At 40.9% G+C, this 26210-nt stretch overlaps 1 protein-coding gene across 2 annotated transcripts; it reads right to left on the bottom strand.

Moving 5' to 3' along the window:
- Nucleotides 1-264: 264 nt before the first annotated feature.
- ANXA13 (annexin A13) lies at nucleotides 265-23264 on the bottom strand. 2 transcript variants are annotated; one of them, XM_065752388.1, is made up of 12 exons: nucleotides 23155-23241; nucleotides 22047-22121; nucleotides 11815-11893; nucleotides 9172-9266; nucleotides 6391-6561; nucleotides 6246-6279; nucleotides 6081-6160; nucleotides 4825-4893; nucleotides 4598-4699; nucleotides 2787-2862; nucleotides 1722-1834; nucleotides 265-595 (listed from the first exon to the last, which is right to left on the bottom strand). In XM_065752388.1, exons 1-12 carry the CDS (start codon nucleotides 23167-23169, stop codon nucleotides 476-478), a joined length of 1029 nt encoding a protein of 342 aa, XP_065608460.1. In that variant the 5' UTR covers nucleotides 23170-23241; the 3' UTR covers nucleotides 265-475. The 2 variants fall into 2 exon arrangements, with proteins under 2 accessions (XP_065608460.1, XP_065608461.1); XM_065752389.1 differs by lacking the exon at nucleotides 22047-22121 and having other exon boundaries at nucleotides 23155-23264.
- Between the last annotated feature and the right edge of the window lie 2946 nt (nucleotides 23265-26210).

Raw genomic sequence — 26210 nt, 5'->3', positions numbered from 1 at the left:
ATCACTAATTTGCAGCCCACAGGTTGTTTAAAGAGCTGTAATAATGGGCTGTGAAGCAATTACTACCTATTTTCCCTGGGCAGGACTGTGATGGCATGACATTGCAGCCCTCACACTGGGGAAAAAGCACAGAGAAAGAACAAGGGAAATGTTAAGAACGGCAGTATGTCTTAAGAAAGGCAGGAAGTCTACACAGAAGAAATAATGACAGAAAACAAAGATTTTTCTGCATCTGCAGACATAAAGAGGCCAATTTAGACTTAGTTTTTTAACACGTCTTTATTGCTTAAGGACATTTGGGGAGATAGCCATAACATAAACCTCACGTCCAGCTTTACTTGGCAACGTGTTTCCCTGCTGGAAAGAAAATAAATCGGATTTTTTTCTTTGTGCTAATGCCACATTTTTTGGATGCTATTTTGGAAGCTAATCAAGAGGTGGCTGCTCAGCATGCCTCTTCATTCTTAATGGCTTTTTAGTGCAAAATAGCCAGAAGCAACTTTCTGAAGTCCCCAGAGGTATCAGATCGGACAGCTTCAGTTAACGACTTCTTGTACATTTCCTGGAACTTCTCCTTTATTGCTGGCAGGTCACTCTGAGAAGACACCAAGAGCCTCTTTAGAAATGTGGGTCATACTTGTATCATGTGCCCTAATCCTACCAGGACCCCTGGGATCTGATCCAAGGTCCCCTTCAGCCAGTGGGAGAAGAGGAGAAAGCAGGAGGTCCAAATACCTTGGAGGACTTTCAGCTTAATGTTAGGACTTGAGGTAAGCTCATGTCAGCTGGTGTGGTGGGGGGACACTAGCTGTGAAAAGGAGGACGGACATGAGTAGAGAGCCATGCTGGGGTGGTCAGGGGCATCTCTACCTAGTGCTCAATGATGCTGTGTGGACACACTCTGTGGTGGCAAGAAGGGGTATGTATAAAAGACAGTTTTGCTAGTTTTGTTCCACTCACAGGGGTAATTTTCTGGTTACTATGAGGGGAGAATGAAATGTCTCAAGCTTTCTGGTGAAAAGGAACCCATTGCACAGTTCTGATCTTTGTTACTGGGGTCTTTAAGTGTTCTCTTAACTGAACTGCGTCTTTATGAAGAGACTACATTGGAGACTGATTTCTCACACTGCTGATTACTGAGAAATATGCTCTCCTTGTCCATGTGAACAATTCCTCTTCTGCGTCAAGACTGAAACAGCCCTGATGTTACAATCTCAACAGCTTGTAAGGTAGGACGAGTTAAAGACTATGTTTAGGATCACAAATGTCTTTTGCAATTTTGTGCTTTTTAAAATTACAGTTATCTCCTTTGGCTCTCTATTTTAATTCCCTCTTTTCCATCTGCTTTTCCTAGCTGAAATCAGAGAGAAATTGCAACATATATTTATAAGCAATTATTAATTTGAGAACTGCTGGTTTAGAATTACTTAAATAGGAATTTACTTTTACGCATGTTATTGGGCCAGGACTTCCCCACAGGCAGGTAGTTGCCTGTACTATAGGTTTTCTGTATGCTTGCTCATTCCTTCAAAAACTGAAATAGATATAATACCAAAATTAGCATTGCCTAGGTACAAAAACAGAGTGTGACCACTGATGTCATTGGGCTGCATGGAGTTGGTTCAGCATACAGTCCACCAGAGCTTACTTTGTACTCTCTAAATTTGTATTTCTCACAGAGCTGGTGGTACTACAGTACTGCAGGTTGCAAGACACCCTACCTCAGCCCTGGTCACAAGGATGCGAATCAAGGTATCTTCATCAGTCCCAGCTCCTTTCATTGACTCATGCAGAAGTGTAGCAAAGTAACCTGGACAGTCTTTGGCACATCTGACTGAAGAACAGTAAGAGACTTCATTACACTTGCATATTTACACTTGGTGTTACATCTTCAATCAGAAGGAGATAAATAAGGAAGAAATACAGAAAACTCTCTAGGGTTATAATCATGTAGACATATGAGCTGGGAGGGTTTTTATTTTATGACTAGTTCCCTATCCACCTACAAGAGCAAGTTTGGAATATGGAGTCATACATTTCTCCAGATGGAAAATTTATTACACAGTGAAATGATCAACACTGACTCTACTGCTATTCCACAGTGAAAATGAAATGAATGGGGATGAGCATTTGCTCATCTGGAGTTCTCCTTGATCATATATGTACAATGTCCAGGCCTGGGACACCTAACACAAGAAAAATGTGGAGCTATTGGTGTGGGTCTAGAGGAGACTATGAAAATGATGAAAAGGCTGGAGCACCTCTCTTAGGGTGCTGGACTTGTTTAGCTTGGAGAAGAGAAGGCTCTAGGGACACCTCACTAGAGACTTCTAGTACTTGAGGAGAGTTCATAAACAGAAGGGAGACCAACATTTACGTGGTCTGACAGCAATAGAACAAAGGGGAATGGCCTTAAACTAAAAGAGGTGAGATTTAGGTTAGACCTGAGTAAGGAATTTTTTACTCAGAGGGCAGTGGTGTTGTAGCACACTGCTTCTGATGCCCAGGCTGGAAGTTATTCACAGCCACATCCTCAGGGGCAGCTTAGAGAGCAAATAATTCAGCCCTGGGGAGGAACTGTATCTGGAAATATTTTTTTCTTAAATCAAGGGTTCTGCATCACTACTGAAACCTGTCTCTCCTTTTCCTAGCAGATACGTCAGCTTCAGTTTAGACTGTACACAGAACTCCCAAGAACCAATGTCAGAGGAGGGCAAAAAGTAGAAAAGAAAGCTCTCAATTTTTTTTGTTTGTTTTTGTTGTTGGTTTTTTTTTTTTTTTTTTACCAAGAGTGAGATAAGCTTTCTCCAGATCTCCTGATGTTTCACTTTTAATGGATTCTTCTATGTCTTTTCCACACACCTACAAGGACAACAAAACATAGCTATAAGAGTTACTCTCTGCACATGTCATCCCACTGCCATAAAACCCATCTTGTGTTTAGGATCCTATGGCAAAAGCCCAATTCATATCCTTTCAAGCCTTTACAAAGGAGTAATTCATGGACAAACGAAGTCTTTCTCTGATTTAATCGCTCACAGGTCCATTGGCACCAAGAAAACAGGGCCTACAAAGCCTGGTAGGGCACAGCAGCTAGGAGATGGATAACATCAATCAAGCAGTTGTACTCATATCAGAGGGCTTCTAGAACAAAGAAGCTTCAACTTCTTCTTGAGTGACTGTGAACCTAGGAAAAAGTCTCTGTGTTCCCTCTAATCCTTTTATCAAGGCTCTGGATAGTTTCCACGCAAAGATAAATTTTGGAGCTTTACCAGCTCTATGAAGTTTTGTTACTTATTGTCTTTGGCTTCCCAGGGAGTTTACAAGCACTTCAGTTGTTCCCAAGTTTTTGTATTATTCTGTAGAAAAAGGGAAAAAGAGACTGCCACTTCAAAACAGTTCATTTTGACCTTTGTGAATTTTGTGAACCTCAAAGCCTTTTACTTTGCTCTGTTTTACTATTTGAATGGCTCTACATGTTTCAAAAATCCAGTGGACTTTAGCTCAGACCCAGGAGAACACAGATACAAGGCAGCAATGGGTACCTTGTTAGTTTCTGCAAACCCCAATTTTATATTGATCTGTCTCCATTTATCTTTCCAAAAGTGGAGAAGGACTGATGTTTGCATGACTATAATCTAGCCCCCCTTCCTCAAACACAGCCAGACAGGATGTGGTAGATTGGTTTGGGCAACCTGATCTTCTTGGCTTTTGGAATCAAAAAGCCAAGGTAGCTTGGAACCTTCAGGGTCAGGGCCACTGCGAGAGAGTATCAGTTAGTGACTGGTTTTGTCCTCCTGCCAGCAACAAACCAAAAGTTGGATTAAGCTTCAAACCTTTTTTCCAACTAAGGATTCCTTATTATGCTGACCCTGAAAGAAGACTATGACTGAAGGTTTTCTATCTTCAATACTTAGGGTCATCAGAAAACTGTCATCCCAGGGAAGTTCAGGAGCCAGAGGCTAGAGGAGAGCCTTCTGCAGAGAACAAACATCACTGCTGAGCTTTCACCTAGCTGCTAGGAGAAGAACTTTGCATCTCCCATTGCTTGAAATTTCACACGTCAAATAAATAGCCAAAATTCTGCTGCTTACTTTGCCTTTTGCTCAGGGGTAGAGGAGGGCACAGCAAAGTCCTTGCACCTGCTGTCTCCCCAGAAGAGGCTGGAGATGTGCCTTTGCCCTAATAGAAGGGCTGTGGATGAGCGCAATGGAGGGAGTGGGAATAAGCACCTCTAGAGACACCAGGGTCTCCTGAGTAAGCCATAGACAGACCCAGCATGCATTCACCCAGCTCTGTGCCACCTCACTGCCTCAGAATGGTCAGCCCCCCTGTTGCAGAAACGTGCACACACATCATCATGCAGTTGTATTTGGTTGGATGCTGTGTAGGCTATGAAAGAGAATATCCTCTGCTTAACTGGCAGAGAATACAGCTTTTTCCCTCTATAAGATCAGGATCTGGTCATACAGAAGTATTTTCCAAGATCCCTTTTAAAACGGCAAATAAAGGATCACTATCTCTACATGTTGTTGTAGGGTCTGCAAGCTACACATCATGTCCTGCACAACCCACATCACAGAAGGGAATAACTCACCTTTTCGTAGGCCTGAAAAGTTGCTCTCAGCTGACTGTAGCTTCTCTTTGCTAAGACAACATTGAAAGCCAACTCCTCTGTTCCCCAGCGGCCTTCTCCTGCCTTAGATATTGCATGTTAATTTTTGATGCACTTGTTTATTGCCACGTGCTCAGTGCATTTTGTCACCATCTCATTGCTGAGCAGCACCAGATAATTGTTTTCTTCCTTTCTGTAGTTTCACTTACTTCATACAGATCTGAGGCATCCTGCTCAGCGAGCTCTGTGTTGACCTGTTGGTTCTCATCTCGGGTTGCCTACAGGAAAGGATATTACAGTGGAAAAAGAGACTCAAGTACTGGTTAGCTTTTAGTGGAGGGGAAGGTGGTCACTCAGTGGCCTCTGCAAACATTTTGGTTATAGTTTTGCTGCCACCTGCTGACAACTGCCTAGTAACGGGCCATTGTACAGCACAGTATAGAACTGTCCAAGTTTACCACAGACTTCAGATGAAGCCTGCACATTAATCAGTGCTGTGTACTCCCCTACAGCCGTGAAATATTCCCAAATAAATGGATATAAATGGACCATTCACTAGCACTGTTTTTTCCTGGTTGAAATTACAAACGAATTATCTGTGAAAATGATATACAGATAATACACATTTGTGTCTCCTGAAAATATACCTCAAGAGGTTGAAGCAGTGCTTTCCAGACTGGTGAACTTAGCAGTGGGAATGTCTGGACTTTAAAGCTTCTTCTATGATTGAATCTTTTCATTTCCAAGGGCTGTCTGGTCAGACTGTTGCACTCCTACGTGTTATACTACTCTATTTAGTTATACTATGTCTTTATAGAAATGTTATTTTTCTTTATTTCATGTGGCTGATTTAAAATGAAGCATACTGTAATGGAAAATACACTTTCTTTTTGGGAATGGAAAGATAACAGCAGTCTCTTTCTTACTCCTGCATCTATCTGAACTGTAAATTCTTCAGTTGAGACTGAAATCAGATGTCACTGGTTTTAGGCAGAATTTAGCATAATGTGTAGTCATGGTTTTTCATGAGTATTCTACCCTTCAATCCTGGGAGTTTTCAAGAAATGTGTAGATGTGGCACTGAGGGGCATGGTTTAGTGGACATGGTGATGATGCGTTGACAGTTGGACTAGGTGATCTTAGTGCTCTTTTCCAACCTTAATGATTTAAGATTCTATGACACCATTGCTGCGATAAAAATAACAACCCTACACTGTTGCCTTCGAATTATCAGAATTTTTTAAAATTGGTTCTGAATGTATATAATCCCCATTGTTACATTAAAAAGCTAGAAACTTAGAAAGGTCTTGTCCTGAAGAATGCCTTTAAGAATGTCTTTTGCTTATTATAATTACTTCATTATTATATTACTTATTACAGTCATTCTAAAGAGCAGGTAATACTTATGAAGATAAAGAAAATCTCTCTCCCAGGTAGGTGCATAATAGAAAGTTCCCAGCCTCACCTCCAACACAGTTATCAATATCTTCCTCAGGGAACCACTCGTGTCACCTTTCACATCAGACTCCAGATCTTTATCAAAGACTGTGCAGGAAAAGAACAAATCTGTGAGGGTTCACTCGAGGATGAGGGCCTCAAATGAAGGTATATGAAATGGAACACTACTTACGCCTCTTGTATGCCTCCTTTATGTTTATGATTTCCTATGGAAATAAGAGCATAAATCAACATGCAAACAAGCAGACAAAACAAGACAGCTCTCTGCCCTGCTACCTAAGGTACATCACATGTAAAATCTACCAGAATGTCCCAACCTTATTGTTTCGTGTGCAGAGGATCTCAATCAGGAGTGACTCATCAGTCCCAACGCCCTTCATGGCCTTTTTAAGCTCCCGGGCTTCATACTCGCAGGGAAGATCTAGCAGAGCCAGCACAGCCTTTTCAAAATTGCCACTCAGGTCTCCCTTCAGGACCTCTTCCAAGTCCTATGAAGGCAGTTGTAAGGGTTAGTGCAAAAGTCCAAGTGGAATTAGAGAATTTCACAATTTCAAAGCTTTTTCTGTACCAATAAGGGACAAAAATACAAACAAACAAATAGGGATTTGATTTAGTAGTTGGGTAGGGATAGTGATAGGAGGATGGTTGGACTAGATGATCTTGTAGGTCCTTTCCAACCTTATGAACCTATGAACCTATGAAATCTGTGAGGCATGTGGGGATCTTTTTGCATATTAAACTCCCCCCAATATATTGATCTTTTTCTCCTGTCTTCAAATATCAGCCACTCACAGTCCAGTTTGGACTTTTCCTTGTTTAAATACATGTTCACTAGCATTTGAAAAACTTTATCAGGAGAACTTGCTCTGAAAAACAATGTGGAAACCTGCTTTGAAATAGGTGCAACAGAAGGGATCACAATTCCCAAATGCTCTTCCACTTTTGGTTAGAATTGACTTACTGGAGAAAGCAACATGTTGCTATAAAGTGCTTTGCACTTTTTTCCACAAAAAACAAACAAACAAAAAACCACAGCAATCCTTTCTGATATGATCTTCTTAATTAAAAAAATAAATAAGACCCTGGAGAAGAGCTGGCTAGTGTCAGCTGAGCACTCATGTTGAATGTAGCTTACTAATGATTTATTTCAAGCTATTTCTTCAGCTAACATTTCCTGCAGTGCAGGAAGTATTTGACAGCTTCAGAACAACAGTGAAGAAGGCCAGTTCTGTTTCTGTGGCTCAGAAGCATGCTCTTGTCCAACCACAGATGAGCTCCATCCCATGAGCCAGGGACTACCACCCATGCTGGACTGGTCTCAGGGCACTGGTGGACAGCACTTCCACTAATGGTGTGCAGCTCTGCTCTCCCAGAGACCCAGGAGGAAGGGTTGTGGTGTGCCCATGTCACCGAGATGACCCCTGGAATTTGTCCATTAAAGAATGAATTCAGTGTAGTGTATTCACTCAAAATCACGTTTGCTGTCTGGTTTACATACAACAGGCTTTCCAGTTCAGCTCTGCCTGTCTTATTAACATTGATTAAAGACTAAAGGGCAAGCAGACCTTAAGAAAATAGAAATTTAATGATAAGCTCTGCGGAATACAGTTGTTTACCTAAATAATACATTGGAAAATTTTATTTTCCTTACAAGCCAAATTAGGAAGGCAGTCTTTGTATCCTCTCCTAGAACCAATGCTCTTGGAGATTTCTCATTTTTAAAATGTGTTATCTATCTCATCACGAGTATAAATCATTATTAAACCTATTTGACTCACAAAAATATAATGATGTGAGACCAAATAGTTCCTCTGAATTTGTACCTGGTCTGAAAGGAATTTGTATCTAAAATTTCCCTATTACTTTAATTGCATTTGTCTTGCAATTCATTGCAATTGCCTTGGTTTCAGGCTTCTTTTTTCTTCTAAATGCACTGAAGATGAACACAAGCTGAGATAGAGTCATAGAATCATTTAGGTTGGAAAAGACGACTAAGATCATCTAGTTCAACCATCTACCCATCCTCCCACCATGTTCCTCAGGGCAACATCTCCACATTTCTAGCAAGTGTAGAGTCTTGCACCTAGGGAAAAATAATTGCATGCACCAGCACAGGTTGGGGATTGATCTGCTGGAGGAGCTCTGGTAGACAACAGGTTGGCCATGAGTCAGCAGTGTAACCTGGTAGCCAAGAAGGCCAATGGTATCTTTGGGTGCATTAAAAAGAGCATGGCCAGCAGGTTGGGGGAGGTGATCCTCTCCCTCTACTCTGCCCTGGTGAGTATCGTGTCCAGTTCTGGGCTCCCTGGTACAAAAAAGACCAGGATCTCTTGGAAAGAGTCCAGCAGAGGGAAACAAAGATGATAAAATGTCTGGAGCACCTCTCTTATGAAGAAAGGCTGAGTGACCTGGATCTGTTCAGTCTTGAGACTCAGAGGGGATCTGATCCACGTCTATAAGTATCTAAAATATGGGATGCAAAGGGACAAGGCTGGACTTCTCTCAGTGATGCATGGTGATAGGACAAGGGGAAATCTCCATAAACTGAAGCATAGGAAGCTCTGCACAAACACATGTGGGAATTTCTTCACAGTGAGGGTGACGGAGCACTGGCACAGGCTGCACAGAGAGGTGGAGAAGTCTCCTCTGGAGACGTTCAAGACACACTTGGATGCCTACCTGTGCAACCTGGGCTAGGGAGCTGCTTTGGCAGGGGGTTGGACTCGATGAAGCCTTCCAACCCCTACAGTTCTGTGATTCTGTGATTCTTGACCCCCACCAGCAGAGGCGACTCCACCACCTCTCTGGGCAGACTGTGCCAATATCTCACCAATCTTTTTGAGAAAACATTTGATTTTGATTATGAATTATTTTCTAGCTGTTCTGACTTTGAGTAAAATGCTCTGATCTGGTTAAGGCTGAATTAAAAATATTCTGAAGCCTAATGTTATTAATATAACAGCATTTTGGGATCTAAAAAAATTGCTGAATCAGAAACTTTCAATCTTCTGGGCCCTTAATATCTCAACAACTCTATGTGAGCACCATTTCCAGCATGCATACTGTTCTAAAGAGAGAGGCCATTTATTCTGAAATACCTTGCCATAGAGAGCTTTGTACTTCTGTTTAATTTGTTGTCTCTGCTCTGATGTTCGACTTGACAAGACTTCAATAATTTTTTTTTCATCAGTTCCTGAAAAAGAAGGTTGTACATAGACAGGATTTAATCAAGAATTCAATGCAAAGGAAAGAAAAGAGGACTGAGTGCTTTCTTCTCTAAAGATATTGTATCAATATAGATACATATACTGGGGTAAACTTTGGGATTTGTAGCATCTGAGATTCTTCTGAGAATGTATTAATCTCCAGTCAGCTCCAGTGTTCAGAACATAAAAAATCACTGCCTTATGCTGCCGCTATGCTGTCAGAGGATCTGAGTCTTCTTTTTCAGATCAAGGTTCTGACATGCCAGTGCCCATGATCTGATGTCCATGATTAGAGTGGCAGGTGTTGTTGAAGCAGTCCCCGCCCTATTTTGCACACCTGCAATGCTTTTCAGCTGTGGCAATGGCGTGGGATGAGTGGCTGTGTAAGTGAGGATGTGTTCAAATCAGCCTCGATTACCTACTGCCTTAAGGGTGGCCTGTACAAAACAGGTTGTCCTCTGTGCTATATGGAGTCAGAAAGAGGAGATGGAATTAGTTTTCATGGTCTGGATCTCTCTGCTGATGCTGTTTTGTTTGTAAAAAATAAGTGGGAGAATGCAGACTCTGGGAAGTCCCGATGATGGGCACCTCAGGGACTGTTTCTCCTTGGAGCCCACAGGGGAACTGACCACACAATGTTCTGCCATGGGAAAGTCCTGAGGAAGCTTTGACCTGTAACTTATTCAACAGATAGATGCTTGCTGTAGGCAGTGACCTTGTTCTTGCACTTTTCTTGCCCTGAGCCAATATAAACAGATGTTTGTTCAAAACAAAGCAGCTGGAAGGCATCAGTAGATGTTTGTGGTTAATGCGACACGACTAGAGCAGTGCTATTAGGATGCCTGAGTGACACAACAGAGCAGCTATTGCATTGCCCCATATCCTGATGCACTTCCATCTGTGGGGCCAATAACTTGCCTCAGGCATTTATTCAAGACAGGTATTAAAACGAAGAATGTCTGACTGTAAAGACCTCTGGCCTTGACTGAGGTGGGCAATGCCACATGTCCATAGCATATAAAAAGTTTAGATTATATGCATCAATCCTTAGGCCGGGTCTGCTGATGCATATGTGTTATGCTGGCGGACACTTCCACATGTCTTCTTTTCTATTTGTTGCTTCCATCTATTAGGCTTTGTTTTGTTCCTCACTGCAGGCTCTCAGGAGCAGAGACCAACAAGTGTTTCTAACTACCAGTACAGATGATAAAAATACAAATGTTATTGGCATTCAGCAGCAGCTGATGTATTTTCATCCTTGAAGATCACCAATGGGTAAATCCAGGACAAGTTTAGGGCATCTTATAGAATCACAGAAACATTGAATTGCCTGGGATGAAAAGGACCTCAAAGATGATCTAGCTTCAACCCCCTTACCATGGGCAGAGTTGCCAACCACTAGACCAGGCTGCCCAGAGCCACATCCAGCCTAGTCTTGAATACCTTCAGGGATGGGGCATCCACAGCCCCTCTGGGCAACTTGTTCCAGTCATCATCCTCTGAGTGAAAAATTTCCTCTTAACATCTAATCTAAATCTTCCCTGTCTTAGTTTAAAACCATTCCCCCTTGTCTTATCACTATCAACCTGTGCAAACAGGTGTAAAAAAATGTAATATTGTAAGTTGCTATAACATTCAATATTTTTTGGTTCTTTGTTTCAAGGATACTTGTCCAGTTCTTCATTCTTGGAACCGAGACAGCAGTCAAGGTCAAATTTTAGAAGGAACAGCATCTCTATTTGACAACATGGAGTTAAGCACTTAGTGGAAGAGTCCTCTGGGACTGTCTTGAGAGGAGTAACTTGACAGGACAAGAAGATTTCCTAAAATTCAAGTACTATCAGTACTTGAATTTAACAGCAGTGTCAGTGCTATACCAGAAAGAAAGGCTTAAACATGCCTGGAGGGTATAATAACTTAATGCTTGCATATATTGCTCGGCTCTCCTTCCTTTGCTGGACATCAGCATCTCCATGGATCTAAGGATCCCATGGACACAGTGCATTCCTCATTCATACACTGGTGCACAGTCAGACATCTTATATTAAAAGTGCCATAGAAGATGGTGGGAGCCAATACTGTTGGCTAAAAATCACTGAATCAGGCTGAGGAATCCCATATTCCTTTCACTGCAGTGGATACTGATGAGTGTATGGAAGTGGTCATGCTTTTGACTGGTCCACGATGACCTGGGAAAGGACATATTGCTGTGCTCTTAATCTGGCCTGACTGGCTGGACTCCATGACTGTCATATCAGCATTGACAGCTTCATGCTTCTGTCACATCAGCAAATAGCATGTTTAACCTGATCCTCTGGAGTCAAGCAGTTGACAAAACAGATCCTACTGGTCTTTGAGGAACTAGCTGGCTGCCTTTCCCATTTACGTTAACTCCATGGGTGTACATGCTCTTTGAGTCAGTGACAGAAAGCATAAAGATTAACTGAAAACAGTTTAAACATTATTCTTGTATATGGATATGCTCTTCATAATCTTGAACTGCTCTCTGTATAAAAAAACCAAGAGCTTTCTTACCTGCTCCTTTGCAGGCGCTGTGTAACTTCTTAGCATCTCTGTCTGCATCAAAACCATGATGACGGCGTTTGTCGGTTGACTGGGAAAACAGAGACACAACGGACACATGGGAAATGGCTTTGCATTATCCCCTTTGAATCACAGAAGTCTAGGTCCTTGCCTGATCTTTAGTCACGTCTTCTAAACTTGAAGTTCAGACTGGGCTTTGCTGAAACTGTCTGTCACAAGGTCTCCTGGAACTGGAGCAAAAAATAGCTGGTTCCACGTGACACGTGATGCTAATCCTATGTAACTTTGCTCTGCCAGTTCAGGCTTGTTCAAATAATCTGAATATAACAACTTTATATTGGACAACTTCATGTCAGATCAAATACTGTTTGTTTGTACCACATTAACAACAGGCCAATATAAATGACTTATCAGATGCACGCAGAACCCTGCACATATATAACTGCTAGAAGCTGACAGTCTCCATGGGCTGAATAAAAATGGGTCCTGCATACTTGCATGTCCTGTATTTCTTGAATGGATGTCCTTACATAAAGTAAATGAAGATAAATAACATCATAAAGATGGTGGTTTTGTGTGTGTGTGTGTGTGTACACTGTACATATGGTTACTCTGAGCTAGATCTATCAGGAATAATAACTCAAAGTCCACACCTACAGCAGCAGTTTATAGCCTGACATATAAATGTAAACAGAAAACCATGCTAATTTGTACTAATCTGACAAGGTGTGAACCAGAGGGGCTGCAGTGCTGGTAGTGCCCTGCTCTGCTATTTCTCAGACAAGGGTGGAAGTATCTGGGAGCAGGCCAGCAACATTTTCAGACCCTGTAGTATCATGAATCAGATAAATTAAATGCCTAAGAGCTTACATAATACTGTAAAATAGCTCCTAGTCTCCTAAATCAGTTTGAACTATATGCACACCATTTGCTCTGAGGGTCTAAGTATGCACTGCAAGTGCTTTGGTATTTCCATTCAAATAGCAGCAGTTTGGTCAGGCAGTTTGTTTTGCAGGGCTGCCAGGCATTGGCTCTTCACTGCTGTTACTGAAGGGCGATGGCACCCAAAGGCAAAGCACTCTGCTCTCTATTAGGGCCAGTTAAGGGTGAGGACACCCCAGGACATGGCACTCCGCTCCTAAGCCCTTCCAAAAATGCCACTCAGTAGAAAAGCTACATGGCCATATAGTCTCCCTGCTCTAGGGGAGAGCACAGGCCAGAAATTACTCCTGAAAAATGTCACAGACAAGATCACTCTGTTGGTCTGAGGACAGTTTACCATATAGACGTTGATCATGCTCTGCCATGTATAGGGATAGCCTAGACGTCTGTATGTTGGTATTCTTCCCAAGTTTCACACTCATCAGTACCAGTTCCAGTGGACCTCTTCCTCTTATAGATCTGGATTAAGTCTCTCTCTATCAAAAGACAAATGATCTTATCTCAAGGATAAACTCTTAAATACGGGCCCTATGCTTCTTTACCTTTGTAACAGACTAAACACCATTTAAGCACCTTGGCTTTTCTAATGTGGTTAATGGCTAGGATACAACCTACTAATGACAGTGGCTGTAATGCAGCTTTCTCACTTAAATGATCTTAACTGAAAGTTATTTTTACAGTACCAATGATCAAAGTACAGGATCAATGCAAAAGGTTCTTAGACTTATGGCATTGCATCCTCACAAGGTAACATCTTCACCAGCACGTTACTGTTGCTTGTGAACAAGCACCCTGCTGTATGCTCCCAGTGGTTGTCAAAGCACATACATGCTTTCCCAAACCATGCAAGCGAGGAGGAAATAGATGCAGATAAATAATATTTTCTAGTGAGAGATTTTATTTAACAGTCTTCCAAACTCAAGAAGCTTGTGAAAAAAATGAAAGGGAAAACCACACTGTTAGAAAACAAAAAGCAGTTATAAACCATAGTCTGTCCAAAACAAATCACATTAATTGCTTTCCTATTTTTCTACTGTTCACAGAGCGGTTGTCCTTCTTCTTGCATGGAATCATAGAGAATTAAGGTTTTTTTTTTGCACAATTAGAGGTGAAAACTAATTTATTACTCCTTTTCCAATAGTCATGTTACACTTTCAGCTTCTTTTCTACCTTGGTGACAGAAAGACTCATCAGAACAAAGCTCAACTTTATTCTCTGCAACACCTAAACAAAAAGCAGAGACTGACCAGCCTCAGGGATTAGTTCTGGGGAGCAGAATAAAGGTATCCCACAGCACAACAGAAATCCATTCTGGACATACAGCCCCTCAGTTGAGCGTGCCCTGCAGAGAGGTGTCCTCCTTCCCACTGATAATTTCTTCCATCTGTATCAAGCACTTTGGATCAATCCCAATGGACACTGGAAGCTGGTTTGCTACTGCATGCCTCAATGGTTTTTAGGCTGTAGTCAGATTGTAGCTAGTCCCTAACTCCTGTGCTCCACTATTTGGTGTAGCTGTTGGGTGTGTGTAGCACAGTTGCTACAGGTAGGAGAATGGTAGCACCATTGACTGAAATTACATAGTGTATGAGAATTCATAAAGGCATAAAGAAAAGTATTTATTTACAAGGGTAAAGTATAATGAAGAGAAGGAAGGACAGTTTCTCAATGATGTTCAGGATAGGTTTGTTTTAAAGCACTACAAGAATGAGCTGTGTCGAAGCCACCGTCTTCAAACAAACTATTGTCAAACGTTAACTGATGATTCTGAGGATATCACTTGTGTAGTACTGTGAGTAATGCTAGCATTAAAGCTTTGTAGATCAGAAAGCTGACACACTGGGTAGGAAATTGTCAAGGTCAATTCCTGAGTCACTCAGAACACTCTGGTTAAATCTCACTAAGTCTGCTGGGTCTCACCCTCTGGCATGGCCCGCCCAGGCAGAGGAGGGAGAGCTGCCCCAAACCCAGCTTTCCTCCTGCCCTGCAGAACAATGGGTGCATTCTCCTGAAGAGATGAATGGCAAAATAAATTGATGCTTCATACAATTTGTGACTCTGTATGCATTTTTATTTGAAAAACAAAACAAAACAAAACAAAACATATAGCCAGAGTCATTTTAATGTAGGTCTTGTTTTATAATTTAAGGTCTAAGTTTAGATTTGATTGGCAGTGTCTTTCAAGTGTTGGTGTGCAACTGTTCTAAAATGTCCATTTTTAACATGTAAAGCACACCAAGTCATTTTTCCTCTTGTAAAGGACATTTCACTTTAAGGAGATGGGACAAGTTTATAGCTGGATGGTCCACAATGCTTACAGAAGCATATGGAGACTTCTTGATGTCAGTCTACGGAGGAACCCTTATGGTACACACATAAATAGTACAACTGGAGAGATGTTGTACTTTATTCTGGAGATTTCTGAGGACAACAACTAATACTTCCTTATATAAACTGCTAAGCTGTCAGAAGATGAACAGAAGGAATGCTGCCAAGGGCATGCACACACGTAGTTCTCCATATTGCAAAAGAGAGACAAAGTACTCTACCTGAAAACTGCTGATAATATAGCTGTGCAACCACTGGCATTTTTCCACCCCAACCACTTAAGCAGATGCACAACCATGCTTGGGAATAGAGCCTCACGGAAGAGTAATATCAAAACAACACAAATGGTGGCTGCAAGGGTTGCTGCTGATCACACTTTTCCCTTGCAGCTCCAACATGGATCAGTGCAAAGTTGTGCACGGATAAATCCAGATGCAGGCCCCAGAGGCAAACCTCTAAGAAGAACCAGCAGGAATACGGCTGCTGCTCAGAGCAACTGAGATACAGATGGAATTGCTGTGGGTAGAGCTCTAACATGGGCTGGATTGACCCAGAGATGTTGAGGTTTTTGCCAGGTCTATTGATGTGATTTATTCAGCAGATGTCTCATCTCAAGATTATCTTTGGTTGCTGTACTCCATTGTTCTTTGGATTAACAAAAATAAAAATTAAATCTAAAATAAGAGCCTGCAGAAAGGGCAGACTGACCTTTGAAGCACTGACTACTGCGCATGAACATGGTCTGGAATAAAATTCAGGGCAGTATTCAGTTGTTGGCATCTGATGCCATTAAAGATGCCTGCAACTTGTTACAGATGGATCTGAGGGCGTCTGCAGTGGTTACTGGAAACTGGTACAGAATCAAGATCCACTTAATTTACCAGTTTTGTTATTTTCCCCATGCATTTGATTACAATCACAGAAATGTATTGGAAAGAGCCAAGATTTAAACAAGAATTACGTAAACCAGTTCCACATAGAATGATATGAACTCTCTTTGCTACCCAAGTCTCATTTCCCACAGACTTCCATCTAGCTCCAGACTGGCTTCAGTGCTTATCCTGCAATTTCTATGATCAGCACAGGAACATCACCATTAAGGATTCTCTGATGTCTGCCATGGGTTGAGGTCACACATCAGCCTTTTACTAAAGAAATTTCTAATATAGACTCACTCTTATTTGAAACAAAGCATGCAACCAGTAGCTTTGAAACTAAAACTCTGCTGGTAAATTTAGCTAAATAATTTCAAAAAGGTACAAACATTTTCAGCTAGTCCTGGTTTTGGCTGAAATAGAGCTGATTTTATTCCTAGCAGTCTGGATAGAGCTGTGGTATGGCTTTGTGACCACAGCACTGATAACACTGACATGTTAGTTGAGCAGTACTAACACACACTCAAGGACTTTTTTGCTTCTCATGCAGCTCTACCAGTAAGGAGGCTGGGAGGGGATACAGCCAGCACAGCTGACTCCAATCTGACATCACGATCAGCAATAAATGTGGGGACAATTTGTCAGGGGTTGCCATTGTTTGAGGAGTGGCTGGGCATAGGTCAGCTGGTGGTGAACTGCCTTTTGCATCATTTGTTTCTCATTTTGCTCTGACTCCTCCCCCCCTTCTTGTTTTTAAATCTAAAGAAATGGAAATTCTTTTTCTCATTCTCTCCTTCCATCTCATGGAGGGAGAGCAAGTGGCTGTGTGGGGTTGAGCCAGCACCAAGGAATGTGCACAAATATACTCAGATACTGTAGTATCCTGCACCCTGATCCTTCAGGAAGCCAGGCCCCAAATGAGAATGACAGTAAGACAAACCGTTTAGCCAAAACAGTGGTAAACCTGACACAAATTGGAAACTATGGTACTTGTTGATTTCTCAGTTCTCACAACACACACTTCCCGATCCACCAGCTTTGTGGAGCTCCATCTCCAACTAACTGGCAGCTCTCCTCCGGTTTTGTACAGCAGAGAGATCTCTCCTGAGATCTCTCAGAACTGGTTTGGGGAGGGCTTGCTGCAGCCAGTGGGTAAGCTGGCACCTCAAGGTCTCTTCCAGACCTATGCTCCATTAATTTCTGTTTTTCTCTTTTCTGTGTCTACCAAGATGTGTCCCAAGCCATCTAGTCCCCTTGTCAGCGTGGTAAGCAACAGGACTGCCGTGTTTATTAGTTAAGCTATATCTTATGACCATGGAAGATAGCTTTTAGCAAATCACCACTTACGTGATAAATGTTTCATCAAGGCATATGTACTTAAGATTAATTATTTATCTTGGTAGAAGCCTTTAATGAGCTTTAATGCAATTGGAATCTGAGGTTAACTAGGTTAACACACTGCAGAAAGGAAAAAATGATGTATAGTGTTAGATCTTATGGTTGAAGTCCTCCCCTATATCTACCTGAAAGGACACTTCAGTCACAAATGGCCCAATTCTCATCATTCATTTCCAACCCCTTCCTTGTGTTAAGAATGAAACACAAGAGTAAATATGTTGGTAGACTGCTGAATTTTGGTTCTGATCTACTTAATAAGAGAGACTGAAAACACGATGCTATTTTTCTGGCCTAAAATATTTTTTCAACATAGTGTAGTGCTATCTCAGGCCCCATGGATCTGGGTGAGTTTTTTGATCAAAGCAGAAGCAACGAGTGTAATAGGAATGGTCACAGCCTCTGCTCCGAAAGCCCCAGACCATTTTTCAGAAAGGGCGGAAAACCTACGTCACCTCAGTGCATAGGTACTTCTGTTAAAAAAGCCTACAAATACTAGAACTGCTCAGTGTTTGTGGGAAAAAAACCCACAAACCAATGAACAAAGATGAGTTACTAGGAGTCAAGGTTGTGCCTTATCTAACTGGGGAAGGCTGTTCATGGGTGAAGATACTTAGTCATTATTGCATGGTTGCTTCCCCATGGTTTCTTATTATCCTATTAGTGTAAGATGGTCTTCTGGAAAGTCTTCAGTAAACTTCAAATTATTGGGGTCCATTATTCAGGTAGAAATTCAGGTGATAAGCAACATTTTTAAATATGGGAGCTAGTATTTAAAAACAAACACAAGTCAACAGCTGTGGCATGCTGGCAACAGGGCAGTATCAACAAGCACTGGGGTTTGTGCAGTGGTAATAAAAAGGCAGGGCTGATAATATCTGTAATAATCAGAAAGGCTCTTGCTGGTACAGGGTTTTTTCTCTGGCTCCCCATGTTGGGTATCCCTGTGCGGCAGTACTGGCCAAAGGGATCTGTTTTTACAGAATGTAAAGAGAACAAGCACAGGGAAGGAAAGGCTTAGACAAACTGGATACATGGCAACTTCAGGACTTTGTGTGTCCTTTTGACTATGAGCTTTCTTCCTATGCTGTTTTGCAATGCACACCTGTCATTTTTGTTTGTTTGAGCAATTTTCTCAGCCAACCACATTATGTAACTGGAAAATTGCCATCTGTCTTCCTGACTGCTTAGAGAAAAGCAGCAGATATCTGCATGTCACTTGCTACCTGCCAGGCAGGCTGCCCCTCTCCAAAAATCCTATGTCTGTTCTAGGTTTAACAGCTGTATCACAGTAAGACACACCCAGCCTAGCTTTCTGCTGAAGTTTGCTGCTATGAGCAACCAAACTTCCAATATGAAATGTATGTTGGACAGTACAATGCACGTGAGTCATGTAGATGGGCTTCCTTACTCAACAGCCTTTGCAATGACTCAGTGACTCCTTCCAAATCAAGAGGTGCAAATAACTTTATTGTCTACAACTGAGACTAAAGATGCAGTAATAACAAGACCCCAATAGAATTAGTTGCATTTGCTTTTTCACGTTATAAACTATCAGTAACAGTGATGCTAATTGGACAGCTAATTAAATGGCAAAGTTAAAACAATTCATCTCCTACAATGTTTCTTCTGTTTCTAAGCAGTTGTTAATGCATCACCTCAGAATGGTTTATGCCTTTTCTTATCAACTTGATATATTAATCCTCATCACCATGTCAAATGAATCCATAATTAAGAGAAGAAAATCATGTTTTGGCGGGTTTCTCTAACAACTACATTTTGCACTGTCTGGTTTTAATGTGCCCAGATCCAGTTGGGTTGATCTGGTGAAACTCATTAAAGCAGATTACTTTTAATATCAGTTATAGCTTCCTGGGTGCCACGTGGAGAGAATGTGAAAGTAACAGAACTGTGGCTTTTCTTTTTAGAGACTTCAATTATCTCCTTCAGTGCCAGCACCTTTGTATGTAAGATGTGTCAGAGCATGAATTGGGCTCATTACTTTCTTTGAAGACTTATCTTCAAAACAGAAAACACAAAAATTGCTAATAAATGGCTTTACTCACCTAGAGGAAATCTGAGATTCCAAGTGCAGGATAATTTTCCAGTGTGCCAGGACAGAGTTGTGTCCTTTTATATCACTGACCATATTAGCTGGCAGGAAAACACATAGTATGTTGGGCCATTATACAGCTAATGATAACTAGAATGACTGGAACTGACAAATTTTTGCCTGTTTTTTCAGCTGAGATCCCAAACCTCTGACATGCATACTCATACAGGTATAGCTCAAGTGTTCTAATGTCATTGGAAATTTTGCACTATTTTCATTACCTTAGATGAAACTTGTGATGAGTTCTGGTAATTGACAGAACTGAAGTTAATTATTCTGTATGCCAGCAAAAAAGGCTAGCATCACTAAAGTGCTTAAGTGTATATTTAATTATTGTTATATTTAAGCATATCAAGACGGCTGGAAGACACAGATGTAATCTTTGGGAGTGTCACACTGACCCACTTGTACATTGAAAATCTGAATTTTTTAAAAATAAAGGAACTGGAGGGAGGTAGCATCCCATCAGGGAAACCCCAAGACTGTATGCCTCTGTCCTTGGCCCTCTGCAAGATGCATGATCTAAACACAATCTATATATTCTTAGATACATACAAAGGCAATTAATATGCAAACATTGCATGTTGGGTGTCTGACAGACCAACTGCATCTACTAAACCTAGAGTTTTCTTTGTCTAACTCTCTTCCACCTCACAGGGTGGAGAAAGTCTCAGGATTCTCTCAAGTTGGCCGAGTCACTCAGGGCAGCAGTTATAGTTAACAACACAGGCAGTCTAATTGTTCTGGATAGTAATGACAGAACTTGGTAGAGTATACCAAAAGTCTGTATAAGCAAAAGTGTTTGGATATTTTTATATATAACAAAAGAGTCTGGATATTTTTAGTATTTATATGTTTTAACAAAACTCTGGTGAACTTGTTCTGACACAAATGATTTGTTAACTTGTCATGGGTATATGCTTGCTAACATCTGTATCAGCTGCACTCACAGGACCTCAGACCTAAACAGAACAGTGAATTTGCTGGATAAATGGGGGCTATGGAGACAAAAAGAATCTGCCATGGTTCTCCCTCGGTGTTGTGTAAAGGCATTTCTGCCTTCTGCTGACTGTGGGCTTATGGCCAGAGAATAAACAAGAATCTACTGAGATTGAATGCTGGTCTACCAGGGGAAGCAACAAATAGCTTTTGTGGAGCTTTGCAATGAGCTGATAAAATTACGCTGCAGTTAGTGATGCTTGTACTAATGAGATACTTCTGTCCTTGTAAGCAACACAAAGGTTTCTGCGATGTTTGTGAGCTTGCTCCCAAAGGATCCATCAGGTAGATGTGCTCTCAAGGTAATACTTACATTTTTACCTTCATGTTCCCAAACCATCTGGCCCACTTCCTTCTTATGTTAATAGTGTCCTGCCTGGCAGAAGGTTTGGGCTGCTGTACAATAATACAATGAAACTCAAGGGACTTCCAGAGAATCTCAAAAAAAGGTTTAAATTAGTAACAAAGCATTTGTCTATCCCCCAGATTGGTTCAAGACATAGATGTCACAGAGAACAACGGAATAATGCATACAGGGTCTTGGATTATTTAGTGACAGAATTTTAAAATAACAGTTAAACAATTTCACAAACATTAAAATCAATTAAAGTTTTGGTTTTTAAAATCAATCCAAGTTTTTAAGATCTGTCAAAATAACATGAAAACCATTGCTGTTATCTCCCAGATGTCCCCAAAGCACCTTGCTTACAGCAGAACAGCCACTCAGATTTTCAGGTGGATTGATTCTATTTGCAGAGATTTTGCAGAAGAGCAGAAATACAGATAAGCTTGAAGATGCAAGAATGCAAATGGAGAAAATAACCGGTGACTTTAAATCTCTATGGATGAGCAGTCAATAACTTTGGCTGATTTCAGAAAGTGTCTGGACTGAGCTTAGACAGTGAGAAGCATGTGGAAGCGTGCAGATTTGGAGCTCTAATGTTGCATCAGGTGCAGCTCAATTAGGAGCTCATGTTCTAACAGAAAGCTACTTCTTAGAATTAATTTGATTTTTTTTTTTTTTGTAGAAAACATATTTTTTTGTAATGTTTGTTCCTTTTGTTCAAATTAGCATGCTTAGGAAGATACTAATTTTGATGAAAGCTTCAATTAAACATCATACACTCTGATACAGCTGAAAAGTCCAATTTTAACTTCCGAGCAATTATATCTTTGCTTTCCTACAAACATTGCTCCTTCGAACAATGCTTCGTTTTCAGTGAAAATTTCACTTAACAGTAACATTTTCCTTTTTTAATTTTTAAACTCTAAATCTGTCTCTTCAGAACAAAATACCTCAGCTGACAGTGATGATTCAATTGCTTTTTCTCCCTAACAAAATCTGGGCTAGCCAAAGAAATTTCACCTTTTAAATTTCAAGGTGGGCAAAATTTTGGAATGATGAGGTATTCAGCAGAATGAAACAACCCAGCTTTACTAGTGCTGATCTTGATCGTAGAAGAGGAGCTGCCTTTGTGCACTGCAGTGCCTCCCAAAGCCACCATAAACAGCTGCAACGTGTGCTGTAACACCACAGTGCCCCTTTCATCCTTTGTGAAAAGAGTGCTTACTGGCTTATCTGCTGACAAACTTGTTGTCCCTACGGTTGGTTCCCGTTTATCCTCTGGGAGGTTGTAAGACTTGCTCTGGAGGTTTAAAAAACACAATACATAAGTCACTCATGAACCTATGACTGCAAAATATCAGCTGAAAACCTCTGTTTAGAACTGAATGTTTTCAGGCTGTTCCAGAAGTGGTTCTCTGATATAGATGCAGGTACTTCTTCAAGACAACCTGCAATTTCATGGGGACAAATGATGAGAAGGGAAGAAACAGGATGTCTGCTGTTGATTCATACTGTTAAATTGTAGATTTGGGGCAATTAAAGAGATTGATGCACAGCTGAATAAACTGTACTTCACCCATGATACTTTAATAGAGGAGCTGAAACCCACCCCAACTTCATCAGTACAAGCTACTTCATTTTCAGAAGTGCTGATCATTCACAGCTTCCACCCAAAAGCACAGCTATCATTCAGGCTGTTCTGAGGTTAAATATCACTATGCAGACTTAGATATTTATTGTTAAGCACCAAAATGTTTGCCAAAATTGTCTCAGTCTCATATGACATGATTCAGTGTAGTAACCTGGATTCATATGATATGATTCAGTATAGTAACCCAGATTTTCATCAGACCTGTCTGCAAGCATCACACTTCAAGATCACTCCTCTCTCTACTATTCAGTGATACAATTGTCTGAATTTTGCAAGAGTTGGCCTCTGGAATGGAAATCATTTCATAGATCTTTAGGGTATTATTTTATCATTTAGAAAGTGACGACACAAATTTGCTAATCTAAATCAATTTAGCTGTCTCGTGACATCCTGTGTATCACTTCTTTTTCTCAAAATTTCTCAAAAATTAACAATGTCATGAACAGCCATTAACAAGCAGAACCTGTGCACTGCAATAATCATTTTATAATTCACATATTGCAAAGAAGTGGATGTTACCAGCTATATACATAGAATTTTCCCACCCACACTTTAAATAGACTGTGAGTTTATATTTTCATTTGCAGCTGTATTAATGCAATTTAAAGTGAAAGGGGACAAAAAAAAAAAAAAACCAGGAAATTCTTGTACTCTTCACTATCCAAATTAAATAAGTACTTACATGTGAACTGCCCATTTTTGCTTAGCCTGAGTGTGGAAGACACAATTCTTCTGCCCTTCAATAAAACAAGCATTCAGATGAAATAGTCAACTTTTCATAGAGCTAAGTTCTACCCAGCCCTGGGTTAATCAATAACTTTTGACTTATTTAAATTCTAGTCATTTCGAGGTGGGGTGTATTCATCATTACATGGTGGCTTTATTATCCCTGCAATCTAGTAGCACATCCTGTTGGGTCATGAAGTTGGCTGGTTTTGGCAGAGAAAATAAGGATTTCATAATATGAGCCCTAAGGTTATGTGTACGCCCTTTTATCTAATTGTTATTACAGTGATTTAAAAAACTTAAATACAGTAGTGCCTAACATACAATCATTTTAGAAGGAAGGATGCTTGTTTAGACGAGTTAATATTTGATCTTATGGGACTTAGTGGTATTTAATATGTCATTGAGGGCTAACAGCTCCCATGGAATATGTCAAACAGAATCTGACTGCACTGGGTTTATGCGGCAAGGTGTTGGCAGTGGGTAGAAGAGGCCAAAGCTCAGCCAGTCCACGAAACTGATGGCATCTCTGTGACATTAAGCAGCAGCTATGCGCGAGAGAAAAATGTGAGAGAAACAGCCCGGCATCCAACACGTCAGTGCAGATAGAGGGCAGGAGGTGTTCCAGGTTCAGAGAAGACCCATGGTGCCCAGGAGAGGCCCACGATGGAGCAGACTGTCCTTATGCAGCCCACAGGTACTACATGGAGCACATCTCCATTCAGCCATTGGGGAGCCTGCAGTGAGGCAGAGGGCATGACCTGAAGGAGGCTGCCCTTGGGACCTGTGCTGGAGCAGTGCAGTCCTGAAGAATGGGCCTGTGGTATGGACCCATGCTGCAGCAGAGCTTAAGGAGATGCAGCCCATGGGAAGGTTAACTCACCACATTGCCTTACACCTCAGGAAGGACAGCCAGAGAGAAAACAAGAGAAGAAAACAAGTACACTTGAACTGATAGTAGTTTGGGGAAAAAGATTCTAACTGATTTAGTAAGCAAAAGGAAATCAGTGGGTTGCCAAAAGTGCAGTAATAATTCTAGCTTTGAGAATATTCAATTTATTTATTAATAATGTTTATTCTCAAGACACCAGTGTGTGTTTGACAGACAGTATTTTCCTGCAAAGACCTCACTTTCAAACACACTTAAAAATGAATGATCGGGTTTGACTGTGGTGTTCTAACATAAGATGTAAAAATCGAATGTGAGAATGAAGAGTTTTCTCCAGAATTCAATGCCTTGTGATGACATACTGCTTCAGACATCTTCAGTACTTCTACTGGGCTGGGAACTATCCAATTCTTCCACAATAATTTTGGGAATAAAGCTGAACCAAGCTTTATTTTGGGAATAAAGCTGAACCAAGAGACATTAAGGGAAATACTGAAGTTGGAGATAAAACAACTGTAGGATTTCTCTGGAATCTGTTAGGTTGCTGGGCACCCATAAACTCCAATACAAGTTGGTAGTCCTACTGCTTTTACTAACTGTGAGGGAAAAATAGCAACCCAGCAGGTAAAATAGAGGGCAACTCATTAAGGATTTAAAACAAACAGTAGATTGAGTAACACATACTATGCTATGCTATGCATGCACATGGTCTATCTGAATATGTAAATTAGGGCATCAGTAATGAAATGTGGAGCTAGTTTATTGCAAGGAATCACAGGATTGCAAGCATTGGAACGGATCTCAAGAGATAGTTGAGTCCAACCTTCCTGCTAAAGCAGGTTCCTTATAATAGGTTGCACAGGTAGGCATCCAGACAGGAAAAACCTTAGACAGAAAAAGCACAAAAGATCTGTAATAAAGAAAATAAGCAGATAATTTTTGGAAACAAAACAGAACAAAACAAAAAACAGAAAACTGAGAAGGTAAATCTCAATATTTACTGTGTATAACTGCTGTGTAGAAAGAGACTAAATTAAAAGTACAGTAGGAAAAAAAAATGTGTAGCAGTCAGGCTGTGATGGGTACTAACCAAATTAAACTCCAAAAGACACAAAGCCATAACTGAGGCTGCATACAGACGCAGAGAACAAGAATGTGGGAATCAATTTAGAAAGCAAATGGACAGAATGAATTATGAACAGTTAGAGACATCAAAGGGAAAAAGAAGATGGTCTAAAAAAAAACCTAAGAAGTAGGAGTCAGGCAAAGGTAGGTTTAGATTACACAACATGGACGGAGAGACAAAAGGCTGATGCACACCAAGCTGAAGTGTTAGATTTCTCTTCTGCTTGTCCTCACAAAGGAAGATTATAACTACCAGAAGTTTCTTTCTAATCGTCTTGGTTTTGCTTCCCTTTTGCCAGTGCTATCATTGAAAAGTCTGAGGCAGCTGACAGGATTATAATGGAAACAACCACGCTATCAAATACGTTCTCTTTTATTTTTTTACTGCATACATTAATGTTATTCTCACCACCAGAATTTTTAGCTTGTGAATTTTTGTACCAGTTTTAATAAAATAGTTACTACGTCCTGCTGCCTCTAACAAGAGAATTTACTTCAGAACCATCCTCGAAAAAAATCGTCCTGCCCTATTGTGGGGTGTGTCTAATTACTGATATCAAAAGCAAACAGACAGTACCAGCCAAAGACCTGCACTGCCTGGCTTACGTAGCAGTGAGCAAGAAAAAGTGGCTTTGGATTAATATCTTTTGATAGTTCATTTATAAACCAGTGCTGGGTGTGACAGAGAAGAACTCATGAGAAACCTGATAACTGTGGTTTGAGGATGAGGTCAGTTCCACAGGCTGTGACTGGACTCCCAGACTGAATTATTGCAGGGCTCATCTCACCACCTCAACTGCTGGGATCTCTGTGGGCAGCTCACAGCCCATTTGTTGCCTACAGCAGTGTGTCATTGTAGTTACACAGAAATGAGATCCTAGAGATACCGTGACGTCAAATATGTAGAATTGGGTCTGTAGTTCACTGACACTGACTCAAGGCTAACAAGAGCACTGAGTTTCTCTCCACTTTGGTCCCCTTTCACCTCTCACCATGGA

The sequence above is a fragment of the Cyrtonyx montezumae genome, unplaced genomic scaffold (genome assembly GCF_038088225.1).
Source record: "Cyrtonyx montezumae isolate F1298 unplaced genomic scaffold, pur_monq_1.0 scaffold_8, whole genome shotgun sequence".
In the NCBI taxonomy this organism is placed as follows: Eukaryota; Metazoa; Chordata; class Aves; order Galliformes; family Odontophoridae; genus Cyrtonyx; species Cyrtonyx montezumae.
Note: the sequence above shows the minus strand (reverse complement) of the source record. Positions and strands in the feature narration are given on the sequence as shown.